This window comes from Tribolium madens, unplaced genomic scaffold (assembly GCF_015345945.1).
Source record: "Tribolium madens isolate multiple individuals breed KSU strain unplaced genomic scaffold, Tmad_KSU_1.1 Scaffold_96;HRSCAF=242;Tcas5.2_LG5, whole genome shotgun sequence".
In the NCBI taxonomy this organism is placed as follows: domain Eukaryota; kingdom Metazoa; phylum Arthropoda; class Insecta; order Coleoptera; family Tenebrionidae; genus Tribolium; species Tribolium madens.
In genome coordinates this window covers 6,192,600-6,208,930 of record NW_025401068.1, presented here as the reverse complement: position 1 = coordinate 6,208,930, position 16,331 = coordinate 6,192,600, and the positions used below count along the sequence as shown (strand labels likewise).

Genomic DNA, 16,331 nt, shown 5'->3' with positions numbered 1-16,331 from the left:
AATCACGCCACTCTCCCACCCATTCATGGTCTTTTGTGATTGGTGGATTTCGACCTGTCCAAAAATACAGTGTGTCACATTTTTATCAATGCGAATCGCGCCTTAGTTGTGTAAGTTTCGCTGATAACAGGCGTCTGTTTAGTGTTTATAATATCTAACTCAAAACACTCATATTCGCTTCATTGATAATCTTCCGGCAAACTTCGGTAAGTGACTTAACCTTATTTCGGCGCCACTTCCATTATCAGTAATTATTTCGCGCTTTGCGAGGGCTGGATGTTAGAAATGTTCGTGTCGGGGGCGGCTTTTAGGTTATGTCCAAAATCAAAATTGTCACTTTGGCATATGGAGCTGTCAGGACGACGTGTCCAAGTTACCGGCGTTCCATGGGCTTATTTACCATTTTACCATGGAGGTAAACGAACTCGGCTTGACCTAGGCCGACCGAAGAATTCCACCCCTATGTATCAATCTCGAATAGGAAATTCTCAATTTAATGCCGTTCAAAGTCCAAGGGTCGCTTCTGAATTACCACAAATTACCCAGTTGTCGCACGAAATTAATATTTACAGACTGCCTGTTATTTTCCTACAAGGCCTCGGTCAGAGGAAACGCAAATTCGAGTGACCTCTTTTTTGTAATTACTGCTTGTAAAATCCACAATCGCTCTTAAGGGGTGGCTGTCGCAAGGTCGCCCATAGAGGGCATGAGCCGCTATTTCGTCTAAACTGGTTTTAGAGGTTAATCTATTCAAGGTTTGCCGAGAACCAGTTCGTTGCATCTATGTCAAATTTTTTGTGTATTTACATTTGATGCACAATCGAGGATAACAGGATAAGGTTTTATCTGAGTCAATCGCGTGGAAATGACGCCTCCGCTCTATTAAATAAAGGAAATATCGTGATTTTTTTATTTACTTTGTTATTAAAATAATTGAGTTGTTTTAATCGCAAAATGTTATGCCAACATGCAAAATGTCCGCAATTTATGGGTAAACAGCGTTACTAAAAATTTAAAGTCCCGATAAAAGGTGTAATTTCTATTATTGTCTTTTAAATCTAAAAGTCAAATTCACCAATTTGACTAATGGGGGGTCATAACGTACGTATAATTGAATTGCTGATTGATTTATTTGAATCGATCGATAATTTTTTTTTATTTTTGCACAAGTTCAAATGTACTTATTGAACCGTCCATTGTTTCGTAATTGTAGGTCAATTAAGATAAAAGAAAAATTTCAAAATTTATCGTTTTAATGTTTTAAATAAATCTGAAACGTGTGATTGAATTTGAAAAGTTTTCTCATCAAGTGTGTCACTTCTCGTTTAGTACGTCTACATAGACCTCGTTTCTCTCCGTCATTATCATTTTGTTACAAGACTCCAAAGAGCACTCTCAAATTGCTAAAAATTTTTAATCACATGTTACGAAAAAGTCAATTTTTTTCGCAATTACCGTAATTACGTTTAGTACTTTGGTTTGAGAGAAATTAACAAAAACAATAAGTTGCTCTGCTAATTAGGACAGCTCAAAGTTTAAGTTGGTGGAGTTCTAATGGATCAAGTGGATTTGTAATATCATGTTTTATTTCATTTTAAATGAAGGGTTTATGCGTGATCAGTAGACGGACCGTAGACTAAACTTTGATACTTTGTTAAAACTGACATAATTATCGAATTCAACACAACAAAAATTGTGTAAGGCAGACCAAGGTTTAAACAACCTCCAGATATTTACCAATCTTCACTGTCTAGACTCTAGACAAAAAAATAGATAAATAGAAAATAAACTGTGTTTTATTTTGCTGGATATTGTGTAAAATGCTTGTCGCATAAAAATCTACATAATAAATTTTACAAATAAGTTAGGGATACATGAAATCGACAACTTTTTTGTTTTTTTATTAATGAAAATGTGTACAAATTTTTGTCCGAAATCTAAATCAATCAATTTTTATGAAAATTTGGCTTGGAGCGGACCGAAGACTAAACAGGAATTTGTCAGTTATTCTGTATTTTAAATTTTAATTAATAAAAATAAGTAATATGGAGGTGTTTTATAAATTAAAACTAAATGGGCCATTGATTTAACGTTGTTCTGTTAAAAATTGATACATAATTCGAGCAATACAATATCTAAACCGTCAAGGAATTGTCAAAACTGTTCTTGGACCCACACCGTTTTTTATTCATTCATCTACTTACATGTGGACCGCTGACCGAATTTTGGCAAATTGTCAAATAATTATATGGTTCATACAATTTGTTTTCCTTGTATATAAATCTATGACGTTCCAATTCACTGGTCGTTTAATAAATTACAATCTTGTTGTTAATTTTATGTTAATTTGAATCTGATGATGTCACACTATAGCCAATTTGTAGCCATCTGCTAATTCACGTTGTAATTTTGTGAATTAGAGTAATTACACTTGATGAACATTCAAGATTGGTTTCGTTCATGTGAAGTCAAGCAAATCCCCACTGTCTGTAGCAATTACTAATAAATTATTGATAACATTGATAAGGTAACAAAGTCACCAATGATTGATTATCACTAAAAAAAGAACTTTTTGTTATTTCTGTCTGGATATTAATTTATTATTATTAGAATAACGAGGCGAGACCTTTTTACTCGCGTATAGTATCGGACAGCGGTAAACAACATGAATATTCAAATCTTATTATTACCAACAACACCTGCACGCGCCCAATTTTTTCCGAAATTATTCTCGTTTCGTAACAATTCCACTTATCTGCAACAAGTGTTTACAAATGATAAGAAGTTATTTCAGCAAGAATTTTGAACGAATTTTCTTTTTACGACCTTCATGGAAATTGCAGCATTCACAAACTTGTCTCGACAAATTGTCAATTAGCAAATGACTGTAATCCAACTTTGTCTAGTTCAAGGACAAGTCACTCACTCTGGGCATTCGAGGACATGTCTTGTAAAAAAACCTCAATTATTTTAACAGTTTAAAGTTCCCGAAACAAAATGAGTCAATACATGCGGTCTGTATGTAGAATAATTCTTTAACCTTTGATTCTCTTTTTCCAATTAGTTGTATGGGTCCAAGTCCGGTTGGTTTCAAGTGTCATGGGCCGTTCTTAACCACATTCTTATCTCTTATCATGTGATAACGGCAGGTTTAATTGTACGCGAACTAAGCAAAGTAGACAGTATAGTTTTCGGCGGATTGAGTGAATCTTGATTCAGAGATGATTAAAGAAAAGTGAGTTTCAAAATCAATCACGTGGCTTTGTCATTATTTTACATAAATAACTCAATTATGTTTCCTTTCTTCAACCTTCGTTTCATTTATTTTCTCGGTGTTTCCTTATTTTTGCCTTCACAAAGTTGTGCAAAGTCGGTGTGTGATGATCCATTTCTAGCATTTCTAACATTTTTAGCCCCCGATTTTTTACATCAAGCTTAAGGCCTATTCGTTGTCAAAAATCGTTTTATTTAATTAAGGTAACAGTTATGTAATGAGATTAATAAAAACCTTGACGAACCGATTTCGAAAACGCAAATAAAAATTTATTTTCGTGTACAATGTGTGACATAACTAATGCGATTGACTGGTAAACACCAGGCAAGGTCGTTGTAAAATTAGCGCGACCTACCCGAATTCATCCAATGTGAGGCTCCGCTTGTTTTTAAATTTTTTGTTGTGTTTACAGAGTTTTGTGTGCTCTGCGAGATGTTTGTAGACGACAAAGCGTGAGTATTTTGCACGGGCATGTTTTTTTTTCTTTGCTTGAGCCACACTATCCGTTGAAAATTTTCCAAAATGACCCGTCGATAAGAACGGGACTCCGATCACATATCCTGATCCATCATGTCCCAGTCTCATGCCTTGATAGCCGCCTTTTTACAAAGGTAAATAGGTTAAAGTTCTCTCCTGTTATCGGTTTTTTTTGACGAGAGGAGGGGTTGAGATAAAACTTCAAGAACTTAAAATACAATTGTCAGGTCAATATCAATGTTATCGCGAGTTCTTATCGGTTAAATTTTATTCCATTTTGGTGAAGAGTGCCGTGCCGTGTAGTCGAGTTTTTCAGGTCCCAAATTATTAAGAAAAAATTCTAAAAAATAAAAGAAAATTTTTGCTCGTGCCTTTGGACGCGAATCATGATGTATCTCGGGTCAGTATTTAGTTATTTAGTTACCTGTGGATGTCACACAAAAGTCAGTCATTTCACCCTCATGGTCTCCATTTTAGTCCAAATTCACCAGTTACTCGTCCACAGTCAAAAAAATGTTTTGGCCGATTTTAGGAAGTTTTAAAGTCCAATTGTGAGTCATCCTGAGTCACAATATCGCGATTCTTTGAAGTACTTTTGTCCTAAATTTTCGTCCATTGTCTACAAATTCCGTGATATGACATTTTTTTTTACGTCATGCATGTCTTGCATGCTCTTGCGATCGTGTTTTGTTTTCTAAATTTGGGTATTTTTACAGGGATATGGATGGGGTTGGCATCACGATGGCCATCGGGGCCTTGCGGGCCCTGGCCTTCGTGTTCGACGTCCTCACGTTCCCCGTTTACGTCATACTACAAAGGCCTTGGAGAACTCGAGCACTAGGTAGAAGAGTTAAGGTCAGTTTAAACCGATCGGAAATTCAGTTTTCTTGCATGATTCTGCTTCGGAACGAAACATCGGACAAGATACTACTCTCTTCATTAATTTTTTTCAGCATTACTTTAGCTTGTTTTTGCGTTTGTGGTTGTTTTTTTTTATTTTTTTTTAATTGTCGTGAGGGAGGTTTTAGCCATAATGATGATTGTTTATAGGCCGTTATTATTGCCACTGAGACTGAATCTGACAACACTGATGTAAGCATTGATATCAAAGGAAACGATAATACTAACTACTCAACCGAACCATCAGCTAATGTAAAGGTATATTTTGAATGGCCTAAGAGAAAAGTTTAGTTTTTTTTTATAATTGAGGCTGTGGATTTTTGCGATAGGTGGCGAATTAATTTTTCTATGTATAAAGATGAAATTTTGCTGAGAGATGGTTTTAGGGTGGGTTTTCTAATTTCACAAACTACTAAGAGTCTCTTACAGATTTAATCGAAATACGTACAAGGCCGGTCAAATTACACCAATTTTGCTTTCAATAAATGTAAAAAAATTGAGACGGAAAAGCTAATATTCTAGAGAATTAAATTTTCACAATAAAAGTTTTAAACAAGTGTTTTAACTACTATATCTTAATTTTTTTGAAAAACATACTTTTTTTTTCTATGAAAAACTATACTCATATCAGTTCTTAAAGATAACTTTCTTATCGTGCTGTAGGATTTATTTTGTTTTTAATTTAAGTTTTTAAAATTTAGACAAAAGATATTTTTATGTTATTTGTTTGAGTTACGGAGAAAAAAAAATAGGTTTTAAAATGTTTATTCTTCTTAATAATTCTTAATAGCAAATACATTTTGCAGTAATTTTATAACCAATTATGACAAGATTTGACTTTTATTGCCTTTTTTGTAATGAAAATTATATTTTCTTGCAAATAATTAAAAAAATAATTTCAAGGTTTTTTAATTTTAGAATAACTGTACAGTTGTTGAATTGGATTTAATTAGTTTGCATTAAACTCGAAATTGGTATATGAGAATTTGAAATTCTAATTTCTCAAACTTTTTCCGAATTGAAAATTCAGAACTTTTCTTTGTTAATCCGGAATTACATATTTTTTTGAAAATGCCACAGCTTTTCATATTGTAAATTAAGTTCCTACTTTCAAACTGAAAACTATTGTTCTTAAATTCATTTGAATTTATTTCATATACAGAGCATTTTTTTCAATTACAATTTTATAATTCAAAATTTAGATTTTTAAATTCGTAATGATGTGTTAAAATTCAATTTGTAGTGTTTTGCAACCGAAACTTTAGGAAATTATAATTTCCATAATTAAAATTTCAACTTTTAAACTTTTCTTGAGGTAGTTTTAAACCCTTTCCAGGCTCACTTAAGCCTGATAACTTTTTGTGAAAAATTTAATTCTCTATATTTCTTCTCACATTTCTAATAGCGTAGTCTTTTATTACAATAACTCGTCTTGGATTTTTCCCAACTGAATTTGACAGGTCCTCACAATTTTAACAACATAACAACACGACAATATACACAATTTACAATTTCGAACCTGTGACGCACTTATTTCCTAACAATTACTTAATTAATAATCGTATTATTCCTTTCGATTACGTGGGATAATAATTAATCCATGTTTTGCATGTATATTATTTTTTTATGAAGAATTGCATGATCACTATTGCAATTATTTTAGCTTTTTTATTGTATTATTTATCTGTGCCTGCGGTGAGTATTTAATAACCAAGAACTAATTTCACATTATCACAATTAATCTTGTTATGTTAAATGTCTTTCGTTATGACAACCGAGCGGAACGAGTCTACGTAATGCCGTTCCGTCGAAATGTAATTCCCATTTTTTGAAACCCGAATTTTGTTCCAATTTAGGCCAAACCGATCACACAAGATACCAAAATCATCACCTACAGGTCAACCACCCAACCGGGTAAAGTCCATATAAAACTCGTCCAAGAGAAGATCGATACCATGGCAAAGATGTTCGATTATGTCAGTACAGCTTACTCAAACAAACGGTGCTTAGGAACAAGAGAAATCCTCGCCGAAGAGGATGAAGTTCAGAAGAACGGACGCGTTTTTAAGAAAGTAAGCGTCGAGTCTCCCAATTAAATTTTCTTATTGTCAGTTGTCTGTTTAGTACAATATGGGTGATTACAAGTGGAAGACATTTTCGGAGGTAAATATGTTGGCCACGAATTTCGGCAAAGGCATCCGTGAGTTGGGCAACGAACCTGGCCAAAACGTGGCGATCTTCGCCGAAACTAGGGCCGAGTGGATGATTGCAGCGCACGGCATTTTCAAACAAAGCATTCCATTGGTTACCATCTACGCTACGCTCGGCGACGAGGCTATTGCTCACGGCTTGAACGAAACCGAAGTCACGACGGTTATAACCAGTTTTGAGCTTATGCCCAAATTCAAGAAAATTCTCGCTATGGTCCCTAAAGTCAAAACGCTCATCTACATGGAAGATCAGTTGAAGACTCTCGAAGAAACCGGTTTTAAAGAAGGCGTCGAAATTATCAAATTTAGCGACGTTTTAAAACAAGGAGCGAATTCCCAAGTCGGTTAGTATTTATTTTGCTTTGGTTGATGATTTTTTTGTTATCGGTTTGTTTGACAGTTGACGTGCCACCGAAAAGTGATGATGTTGCGATTATCATGTACACGAGTGGCTCGACTGGAGTGCCTAAAGGAGTGATTTTGCTTCATAAGAATCTGATCGCGACTTTGAAGGCATTCTGTGATTCGACCGATATTTTCCAAGATGATGTCATGATCGGTTTTCTGCCGTTGGCCCACGTATTCGAATTGTTGGTCGAGAGTGTTTGCTTATTAACCGGAGTCTCGATAGGTTATTCAAGTGCTTTGACTATGATTGATTCGGCGAGTAAGATCAAGAAGGGAACGAAAGGGGACGCCACTGTTTTACACCCAACTTGTATGACCAGCGTTCCAGTAATACAAAGCAATTCGAGTGAATACGTCAAAGATAACCAATTTTTTTTTTAGTTGATCCTCGACAGGATATCGAAAAGTATTCAAGAAAAGGTCAGCAAAGGGGGTCCTTTGAAGAAGGTTTTGTTTAAATTCGCGTACGATTATAAAGTCAGTTGGATGAGACGTGGTTACTCGACTCCGTTGATAGATCGTGTCGTTTTTGGGCCAATTCGAGCAATTTTGGGAGGCCGAGTGAGACTGATCTTGTCAGGAGGGGCGCCACTATCGCCCGAAACTCACGAACAAATGAATGCTTGTCTTTGCGCTACAATTATCCAGGGTTATGGTTTGACTGAATCGACGTCGTGTGCCACAGTCCAAGATTGTAATGTTAATAGTTTTTTTTTTTGTTTTGAAATATTTGATTTGTTGTTTTTAGTTTACGATAGAATTTACGGCCGCGTAGGGGCCACGACTACCGTATGTGATATTAAATTAGTAAATTGGGAAGAAGGGAATTACCGTGTGACTGATAAGCCGTTCCCTCGGGGTGAAATTATTTTAGGTGGTGATAATATTAGCGCTGGTTATTACAAATTGCCTGATAAAACAAACGAAGATTTCACGGATGTCGACGACAGGAGGTGGTTCAGGACCGGGGATATCGGGGAAATTCATCCGGATGGCGTCGTTAAGATCATCGGTAAGTCCGGGAATGAAGTTACCGACTTGGGTTAAAACCAAGATTTTAGACCGCAAGAAGGATCTCGTTAAGTTGCAAGCYGGTGAATATGTCAGTTTGGGCAAAGTTGAAGCCCAATTAAAAACTTGCCCTCTCATTGACAACATCTGTGTCTACGGAGACTCCACGAAGCAATTCTGTGTAGCGTTAGTGGTGCCCAACCAACAGCAATTAAAGGAATTGGCGACGAAGAAGGGAGTTGGGGCTTTGACTTTCGAGGAGTTGTGTCAGTCACCCGAAATGGAAAAGGTTGTGATCGCCGAATTGATGGAACACGGAAAAAAAAGTGAGTATTTTCTGGGGAGTTTGGGTGAGATTTAACCGTCGGTTTAGGTAAATTGGAAAAATTCGAGCTACCAGCGGCCGTGAAGCTAGTGACGGAGGTGTGGTCGCCTGATATGGGGTTGGTCACTGCCGCCTTCAAGCTCAAGAGGAAAGATATTCAAGAGCGCTATAAGCACGAAATCAACCGAATGTACGCTTCCTGAAATTCGGCCTGGTTTTAACGTGTGTGTGATATTCCATAAGCAGATTGTTGAGGACTTGCATTAAATTTAGATTTGTATAAACAAAAAAGAGTTTGCCTTGTATAAAGTTAAGGGTGCAGCTTGTATATTTTTTAAAACGGTCGGGAGCTCGTAATGCACTTTCTTCATACAATTGTTGCTTATAGAGCCGGTCTTAGTTTCGTCGGAAACTTAATTTTTGTACATTTATTTTTACAAAATGTTATAATTTTGTAGCAATCCGATTGGCTTTTTTCTAGTAAAATTCGTTTTGTTACGTATGTTGTTTTTTCGTTGTTGGTTTTTTAAAAATGTTGCAAGACTGTATGTCCGTGTTATTAAATACTTGTCAATTGATATACCGATGGTCCAACCAATATTTACCGGTATGCAATACAAAAGACAAGTACTTAAAAAGTTTAGATTACTTCCATAAGTTCAACTTTTGTAGTCGTTATTCTCATATTTATTATTGTATTTGAGAGGAGTTATACTAAATATGGTGCTGTCAAACTATATATATTTTTTTGTTAGGTTTTGTTTTAGTATATTTTTTTGGGTTGGACATATACCTACGAGTACATCACAATTCTCTTATTATTAGGCGTAGATAGGGTGTAATTTCAATATTATAATGCTTTTTATAATGTATTATTATTTATAATTTACTGTAATTTATTGAATAAAAAATGTGTGAATGATGTACTGCAGAGTGTGTATCATGCAATAGCATAATAAATTTATATAGAATTTTATGAGCATTTTTTTTAATTATCAATATCCATTTCATACGCAAAACAAGAGCATTAAAACAGATTAGTATGTCAGAATACGCTGCTTTGATCTCAGTTATTATTTTTTCTATGATAAAAACACAATTTTTCCATTAATGAACTGAATAAATCCGTAAACAAAAGGATTGTCGATAATTGAATTCATAGACCGATTAGTGATAATAGCAAAAATATTGCGTTTACCTGTTAAAAAGTGATAAGAATAAAAATAATAAGTAGTGTAAATGCGAACCCAAACATCAAAAATTAGCAGTGCGATTACAATTTTTTTAGGGCTTTTGCCACTATAATTATGTTGTATAGAGGGTAGATAAACATGAATATTAGGGTTCTAAAAGTTAAAAGTGTAGTTTCTTAAATAAAATTAGTCTCCTTTTGGTATTGATAGATCCATAGGGGAACAAATAAAACAAAAAATCAAGGACCATATTGACACTAAAAAAACGGTATCGTTATAAAATCTTTATTTTTTTCCAACTCTGAATGTAACAATATAAAATGTAAGTTTATGAAAATGCATTAAATTAATAACGGAAGAAGGAATGATGAATGTAATTCAAGACCTAGTATACTTTCCCCATATGTGTAGCATAAATACGGAAGCAATGAACAATAGCGACATTACAAGAACCGGGACGGGACCTCTGCAACGCACCATTAAGAAAAATTCAATAATTTTATGGCAAAAACAACTCACACTTTAATTCCTGGAGAATCATCAGTGTAGAATCTCCACATACCACCTGAACCCGCCCCTGTATTTCTCCTAGCGGGTGCAGTGGACGTGGTCTTTCTTTGTCTAACGGTACCTCCGCCGCCAGATCTAGGGGCCACAGTTTTCGACGGCGACCTGCCCCCAGATCCTACCGTTGTCGAACTAGCTGGGGCCGGCTAAAATCACAAAAATTCGAAAATTTTCACTCAGAGTTGTGTGGAAAACTCACCATTGTTGAGGTCGAGGGTTTGTGTACGTGGTTGTGAAGCGACTGGAGACGACACGTGAACTATTTTGATTCAGGGGGGCGAAAATGTGCAGACACGTCGACAAACGTCACCGACTTGTCATAAGTGCCAACCTAGCGGCAGTGAAACGGTCTTTAGTTTCGTTAGGTTGGCGATATAGTTGTCATTTGTTTTGTTATGCTGCGCAACGGGTTGACAGGTGACATTTTGACATATGATACTCATGATTGACAATTATACAAAAATTATAAATAATGTATTATTTGGCGAAATTCTGTCGAATTTGTATAAAAACAGGTGTGAAGTTGTTGGACATAAACACTGTTGATTTTGATTATGTGACATTCAGTGAGAAACTCGAGTCGTGCACGAAAATGGTAATTGTGTCCAAGGTTTTATGACACCTCTGTTGACCTATTGATTTTTTTCCAGATTATCAACAGAGAAAGTTTGTCAACACAAATATGTCTTCAATGCGTTAAGAAGTTACGAATGTCGTACGATTTTCACAACATGTGTAAACAGTCAACGAAAGTCCTTCAAGGATATCTAACTGAACTCATCAGCGCTTCAAACAAAATCACTCCCGAATCGTTTGTTAATTCTGAACTGAGAGTCACTCTTACCCCCATTTGTAAAAATGCCCTCAAGCGGAAACGCATCACCAAATACCAGCGATGTTCCCTCCTTAAGAAACTTCTTCTGTCCCGGAAAAACCACATGCGAAAGGAGAAAACCCCGCGGAAAAAACGGGAGCCAAAATCGGTCTACAAGGGAGGTCTTCGTAGTATAATCGATTTCACGAAAAACTTTGATTTTGGCTACAAATACGATGGCAACCACAACAACTGCCTTCTGAGCGATGCCACTCCCTTGACTCGACTCACCAACTTCACCAACACATTTTTCCTCAACAACTTTGCTGAATTTAGAAACACCATCCTTTACATCATTGAGAATAAGGACAACCTTTCAGAAAGCGACGACGACGACGGCGACGACATGTTTGACTCCTACATCCCTGAACCGGGCGAAGCGGAAGTCAAGTCGGAAGAAGTCGTTGTTGAGCCCGATATCAAAATCAAAACAGAGTACGACTACGACGACTGCGAAACGAATTTTTCTTGCAACTATTATGTGGAAACTTCATATAGTGACACCGAGATCAAGAAAGAGAATTTCGAAATTGAGGAGAATCCGATAAAACAGGAACCTGTAGACGACTATGTTGAACCACAGAACTCCGTGCAAATGCTCGACAAGTTGGTGGGGGATTTGGGGCAGCAAAGACGCGCCTTTTCGCACCACAGTGTCCGGTGTCGGACTCGAGGCAATCCTTACATTAACCCAAAATTAAAACAACAATTTCAGTTTAAAAGTTTCCAGTGTGACAAATGCAACCGATATTTTAAAAGCCCGGGCTATCTCAAGGCGCATATCGCGAAAATACACCATTGAGTTTAAAGAAAGCGCCCTCTGTGGCGGGATTTGTTTAGATTTGGTTTCCTACTTATTAGAGAAATTTTGTTATGGGAGAATGATTTGTGATTGTTAAGTGAAATCGTTTCACTAAAAAATATGTTTGGTAAGGCTAAAAGCGATTTTGTGATTTTGATCTTGTAAATAATTGTATTTATGCTTGCGCGCAATTCTGCGTTTCCAGATTTTACTAATTAGATTTAAGCCTTTTTCGACGTGATGAACTCGACTCATCATCGTTTTAATCCGAATTTATAGATGTGTGAGTGTAAAACAAGGTAGGTTAGTGCAACGTAATCAAAAGTCAGTATTGCAATATTTGCCAAGCATCGAAATCTTATTCAAATTGGTGTCTGTTGGATCATATTTTTGATATTATTCGACTCTTTTTACGTCATCTTTTGTTTTAATTGAATTGTTGATTGTTTTATATGATTTTTATATATTTTTTTATTTTATCATGGTCTGAAATAAATTTATTCATTTTGACTTGTTACAAATTTGAATTTGCCGCTACTTTGCCTCGTCCTTTCCCCGAGCGGAGACAAAGCCGAGCTGACGCATCATTAATCATACTTGTAATTTATAGTTTCTGAAAGATTTTTTGAAAAAATCGTTGAATTTATTTATAAAACTTGTATAAATTTTGAATTTGGCGCCGTTGAATGCGCAGGCGCGTGCAAATTTCGCATTGGCTTTGCGTGCACGGCCAGCTGTGCCAGTTGCGTCTGAATTTCAATAAATAAGTAGGAAAATAATTACAGGGTAATTGCTTGTAATTGATTCTTGACATTTGTAATTAAACCAGTAGCGTCTTTATTAACACGTCGTCCTCTTTAAATAACACTGTGCGAAAATAACTTCTTCAGTCAAAAGTTTTTACAATGAGTCACTCGCTTTTTGTCCTTTTTACATATAATTTTTCTCATGGTGCCTCTTTCCAGGTCAAAATTTCCAATTTAACGAATCGAAAATGTCTCTGGGCATCTCGTCCCGCCTCAAGCACCCCAAGAAGCACGAACTGATGAAATCGCACAGCCAGGCTCAGATTCTCGCCAATAAACTGAGACAGGATGGGGTCCTTACCACAGGTAAATTTGTATTCACTTCTGACCTACTCACYCTCTTATCTTAYCTACAGTCGAGAACGTACTTCAAGCCGTGGATCAAGTGGCGGCGTTGCTCGCTTCCACTGCCGTGGACCCCAACATCTCATACAAGGACAGTATAATCAATTTGTGTCAACATTTGAAGGTAAATCAAAGAGAAACTGTGATATCTTTATTGTTTTCTATCGGTAGGTGTATGGCGCATACTTGGAAATACTCTACAAGGAACAATTAGACCACGCATTTAAGATTTTTCGGGACACAGCCCAGGACATTAGTCGAGGCGACATTCTTTCGCGATTACACTTGCTCGAGCTCATCGAACTGAGAGCAAAAGGATGGAAGGGCACAGAAGTCATGGATCAGTATTACAGGCGAAAAGCAAATGAATATGTGCAGGTAAACACCGGAAAATCACAAAAAAGTGGGCATGTGATTGCCTTAATTACGTTAACATGTTGCATAATAACAGTAAACAACGTTGAAAACCTTTTTGTGAACATTACAAAACACACTGGTATGGATAATACAGGTTTCTGTAATTTTAGATAGACATGTCTGACTCTGCTACTAGTTTAAACGAATCGATGTGTTCTATGACGATGTCGGCGTCGCCGCCACTTCTGGGTCCTGGTGAAGTGCTGAAGCCTTCAGGGAAGTTCAGCAAACCGACTCGAATTCCGGGTAAAAAGTATTGCAAGGACGAGGTGGTAATCAGGAATGCAGATTCGGGTAAAGGTAGGTGTTTACTACATTGCCGGCGCACACATTAAGCGAATGAGACATTTAAAATGCAATGAAAAACTGTTTATTTATAGTAATGGGTATCAAAGGAAGGCGTGTTCATATGATTGAAGAGCTTAGTGAAACGATCATTTCGTTTCAGCGAGGTAAACGCTTCAAACACAATGCTCGCTTGTCTTTCTTAACGAGAACTTGGCACTAAATCTGTGTTTTTGTTTTAATTATGATTTTTAACGACTAATTATCACCTAGTCGTGCAGGTCGATAGTGCTTCACCATTCATTTTTTTATTAGCCGTAATACTCTAAACAAGGGCATGATCGCAAATAATACCATCATTGTGTGTGCGTTTGATTATTTTATTATTTTTCTCTTGATTAATGACAGGAATGGCTTGATTGTTCGTCGTTTGTGTCCATTTTTTGGTAACGTTGATACATTTTCAGTCAATCCCGGTGCTAAGGAGAGACTGGTTCAGATTACCGGAGCGAACGAAGAAAGCATCAAGTAAGTTTTAGATTTGTTAAAGGTCGCTTTTGAATGATGGGGGTTGTAGTCATGCTAAACGATTAATCGAAGACACGATTCGACGGAACGCTTCCCCTGTTAGAGAACACGACATGGCCGTCGGTGGCCCTCTAACAGGCTCCAGTTCTAGTATCAACTCTTCTGCTTCTGATGATAGTGCTCTACCATCATCAGCCAGAGCATCAAGAGCTTTATTGCACAGTTTGAGCACAAACGACGCCAATATTGGCGAATACAAATACAGCGTAGTCACCAATGGCCACACTATCAAAATCACCGGTGATAATCTCGATTTAGTTCGAGTGAGTTGTCTCTGATCGTTGCTTGTTCTCGTGGTTAAAGTTACATTTTCAGACGAGCAAATTGGTTTTGGAGGAATATTTCTCAGGGGAACCAATACACGAACAATTTTACAGTTTCGATAGTCTCCCTCAACCAATCGTCGCAGGCGTAGAGGACGSACCGCTCTCTCCACCCGAATCCATCCCTTCTCCTGGAGTGATCACAAATGGACAAAKCGACGACTCAGGTAAAGGTTAGTTGAATCACTCTGTATCGCACTTTGTAGTCGTATTGTGTAAATTGGGATTGAATAAATCGTTGTTTCTATTTCATTCTTTTCGATTTAACTCCTCAGGGGGTTTGCCAAAGCCCCCTTTTTTCTAACACCGCAAATTTTAGTTTTGAGGAAACTACGCAAACCCCATACGCCTATCGAAGAAATAATCAAAGGCAAATCGTCGCCTACCGAACAAATAACTAAGACGACTTTGGTGTATACGATCGAATTTTTGGCTCATTTGGCCATGTCACCGTTGTGTTTAACGGTACCAAGTGATTGGGAGAGAATCTCAAAGGAGTATCCGTTTTTAATCCGCAATGTAAGTGTTTTTTCCTATTTTTGACCAAAGTTAAGATTTTTTTTTACAGACTGTGGAGAGTTTCGATGCCAAACAATATCTATCCACGCGCACAGGCGAACCCACTTGCGTCCTCAGCGCCGACGAAGTCGATACATCAGATGTTTGACACAAACATCGAATTACGTTTTAAGAAAAGCAATTTTTGTTCTTTCGTACGAAATTTTTTTCTTCGGGCTCAATTTGTTTATTAACGTTAGAATAGTAAAAAATATAAAAAATCGTTTTGTACTCTATGGATAGTTGCCTATTTTTCGTACACAGTTTGTAACATTTTTAAAAGGGTTTGATGTGTTGTGTTTTTTGACAAGTGTTTAAAATTGTTGGTTTAGTAGAAAAATCTATTAACTTAAGATTAAAACAAAAAATACGAGACTACTTATTTTTAGTTACTTGACTGACTTTACTAATTTTTAGTGAACCTTTCATTTTCTCACTTTATTATTTATATGTGATCATTATAATCATGTAAGACAGTTTCTATGTATTGGATTAATATGTAGTTCTGGCATAGGTTTATGGAACTAGTGATATCTGTTGGTGGATCTTACACGGTATTGATATTATTAAACGAATGACGTGTCCAGAGCACTACTTACTCTGTGAGTTATTATTGTTATTATTAAGCATTTGTTTTTGTGATTAGTTTTATTTTTTGTGTAACCAATCTGGTCATGTCGACTGTTACCGAAAGTTTTGTTTTTCTTTTGTATACAGTTTATTTATTCGATCGAATATTTAATGTTTATTACTTGCTTCAAGTTTAATAAAGTTTCTGAATTAATTAAAGCGTTTCTTTCATACCTATTCTCAAACTCCTAACGCCAGGAAGCGCTATACTTGTGCTAAAATTACACATTAGTTCTAAATATCCCAAATTAATGGTGACTGAAATGATGGGAACACAACAAAATGATGATGCGCAATTAACAGCAATAATAAGTTTACAATAGCACCTTTGTTAAATT

The 16,331-nt window shown here is 36.4% G+C and overlaps 4 protein-coding genes across 15 annotated transcripts; 3 read left to right on the top strand and 1 right to left on the bottom strand.

Moving 5' to 3' along the window:
* The first annotated feature begins 50 nt into the window (after positions 1 to 50).
* LOC123013383 (long-chain-fatty-acid--CoA ligase 4) lies at positions 51 to 9,579 on the top strand. 9 transcript variants are annotated; one of them, XM_044411868.1, is made up of 11 exons: positions 100 to 206; positions 3,687 to 3,726; positions 4,468 to 4,606; positions 4,802 to 4,909; positions 6,508 to 6,723; positions 6,776 to 7,205; positions 7,262 to 7,596; positions 7,651 to 7,963; positions 8,018 to 8,281; positions 8,331 to 8,606; positions 8,654 to 9,579. In XM_044411868.1, the coding sequence occupies exons 2-11, from the start codon at positions 3,707 to 3,709 to the stop codon at positions 8,806 to 8,808; spliced, it is 2,256 nt and encodes a 751-aa protein (XP_044267803.1). In that variant the 5' UTR covers positions 100 to 206; positions 3,687 to 3,706; the 3' UTR covers positions 8,809 to 9,579. The 9 variants fall into 9 exon arrangements, with proteins under 9 accessions (XP_044267806.1, XP_044267809.1, XP_044267803.1 ...); XM_044411864.1 differs by lacking the exon at positions 100 to 206 and adding an exon at positions 271 to 415; XM_044411871.1 differs by lacking the exon at positions 3,687 to 3,726 and having other exon boundaries at positions 51 to 206.
* Positions 9,580 to 10,069: 490 nt separating this feature from the next.
* On the bottom strand, positions 10,070 to 10,725 carry LOC123012663 (protein transport protein Sec61 subunit beta). The gene is made up of 3 exons (XM_044410728.1): positions 10,565 to 10,725; positions 10,318 to 10,511; positions 10,070 to 10,264 (listed from the first exon to the last, which is right to left on the bottom strand). Exons 1-3 carry the CDS (start codon positions 10,565 to 10,567, stop codon positions 10,177 to 10,179), a joined length of 285 nt encoding a protein of 94 aa, XP_044266663.1. The 5' UTR covers positions 10,568 to 10,725; the 3' UTR covers positions 10,070 to 10,176.
* Positions 10,722 to 12,551, top strand: LOC123012662. The gene is made up of 2 exons (XM_044410727.1): positions 10,722 to 10,960; positions 11,016 to 12,551. Exons 1-2 carry the CDS (start codon positions 10,838 to 10,840, stop codon positions 12,039 to 12,041), a joined length of 1,149 nt encoding a protein of 382 aa, XP_044266662.1. The 5' UTR covers positions 10,722 to 10,837; the 3' UTR covers positions 12,042 to 12,551.
* A 173-nt stretch (positions 12,552 to 12,724) lies between these two features.
* Positions 12,725 to 16,147, top strand: LOC123012725 (eukaryotic translation initiation factor 4E-binding protein Mextli). 4 transcript variants are annotated; one of them, XM_044410822.1, is made up of 11 exons: positions 12,725 to 12,827; positions 13,007 to 13,153; positions 13,204 to 13,316; positions 13,364 to 13,570; positions 13,720 to 13,909; positions 13,990 to 14,061; positions 14,362 to 14,422; positions 14,472 to 14,745; positions 14,798 to 14,972; positions 15,125 to 15,324; positions 15,374 to 16,147. In XM_044410822.1, the coding sequence occupies exons 2-11, from the start codon at positions 13,036 to 13,038 to the stop codon at positions 15,470 to 15,472; spliced, it is 1,509 nt and encodes a 502-aa protein (XP_044266757.1). In that variant the 5' UTR covers positions 12,725 to 12,827; positions 13,007 to 13,035; the 3' UTR covers positions 15,473 to 16,147. The 4 variants fall into 4 exon arrangements, with proteins under 4 accessions (XP_044266757.1, XP_044266754.1, XP_044266758.1 ...); XM_044410819.1 differs by having other exon boundaries at positions 14,798 to 14,978; XM_044410821.1 differs by having other exon boundaries at positions 12,784 to 12,808; positions 14,798 to 14,978.
* The last annotated feature ends 184 nt before the right edge of the window (positions 16,148 to 16,331 follow it).

What these genes read in the sequence shown, in the direction of transcription:
- LOC123012662 (XM_044410727.1), top strand. Translation starts at nt 10,838, where the DNA reads ATGTATTATTTGGCGAAATTCTGTCGAATTTGTATAAAAACAGGTGTG. An exon ending in TCGAGTCGTGCACGAAAATG is followed by an intron (nt 10,961 to 11,015) that starts GTAATTGTGTCC and finishes ATTTTTTTCCAG; the next exon opens with ATTATCAACAGAGAAAGTTT.
- LOC123012663 (XM_044410728.1), bottom strand. An exon ending in GATTCTCCAGGAATTAAAGT is followed by an intron (nt 10,265 to 10,317) that starts GTGAGTTGTTTT and finishes GGTGCGTTGCAG; the next exon opens with AGGTCCCGTCCCGGTTCTTG.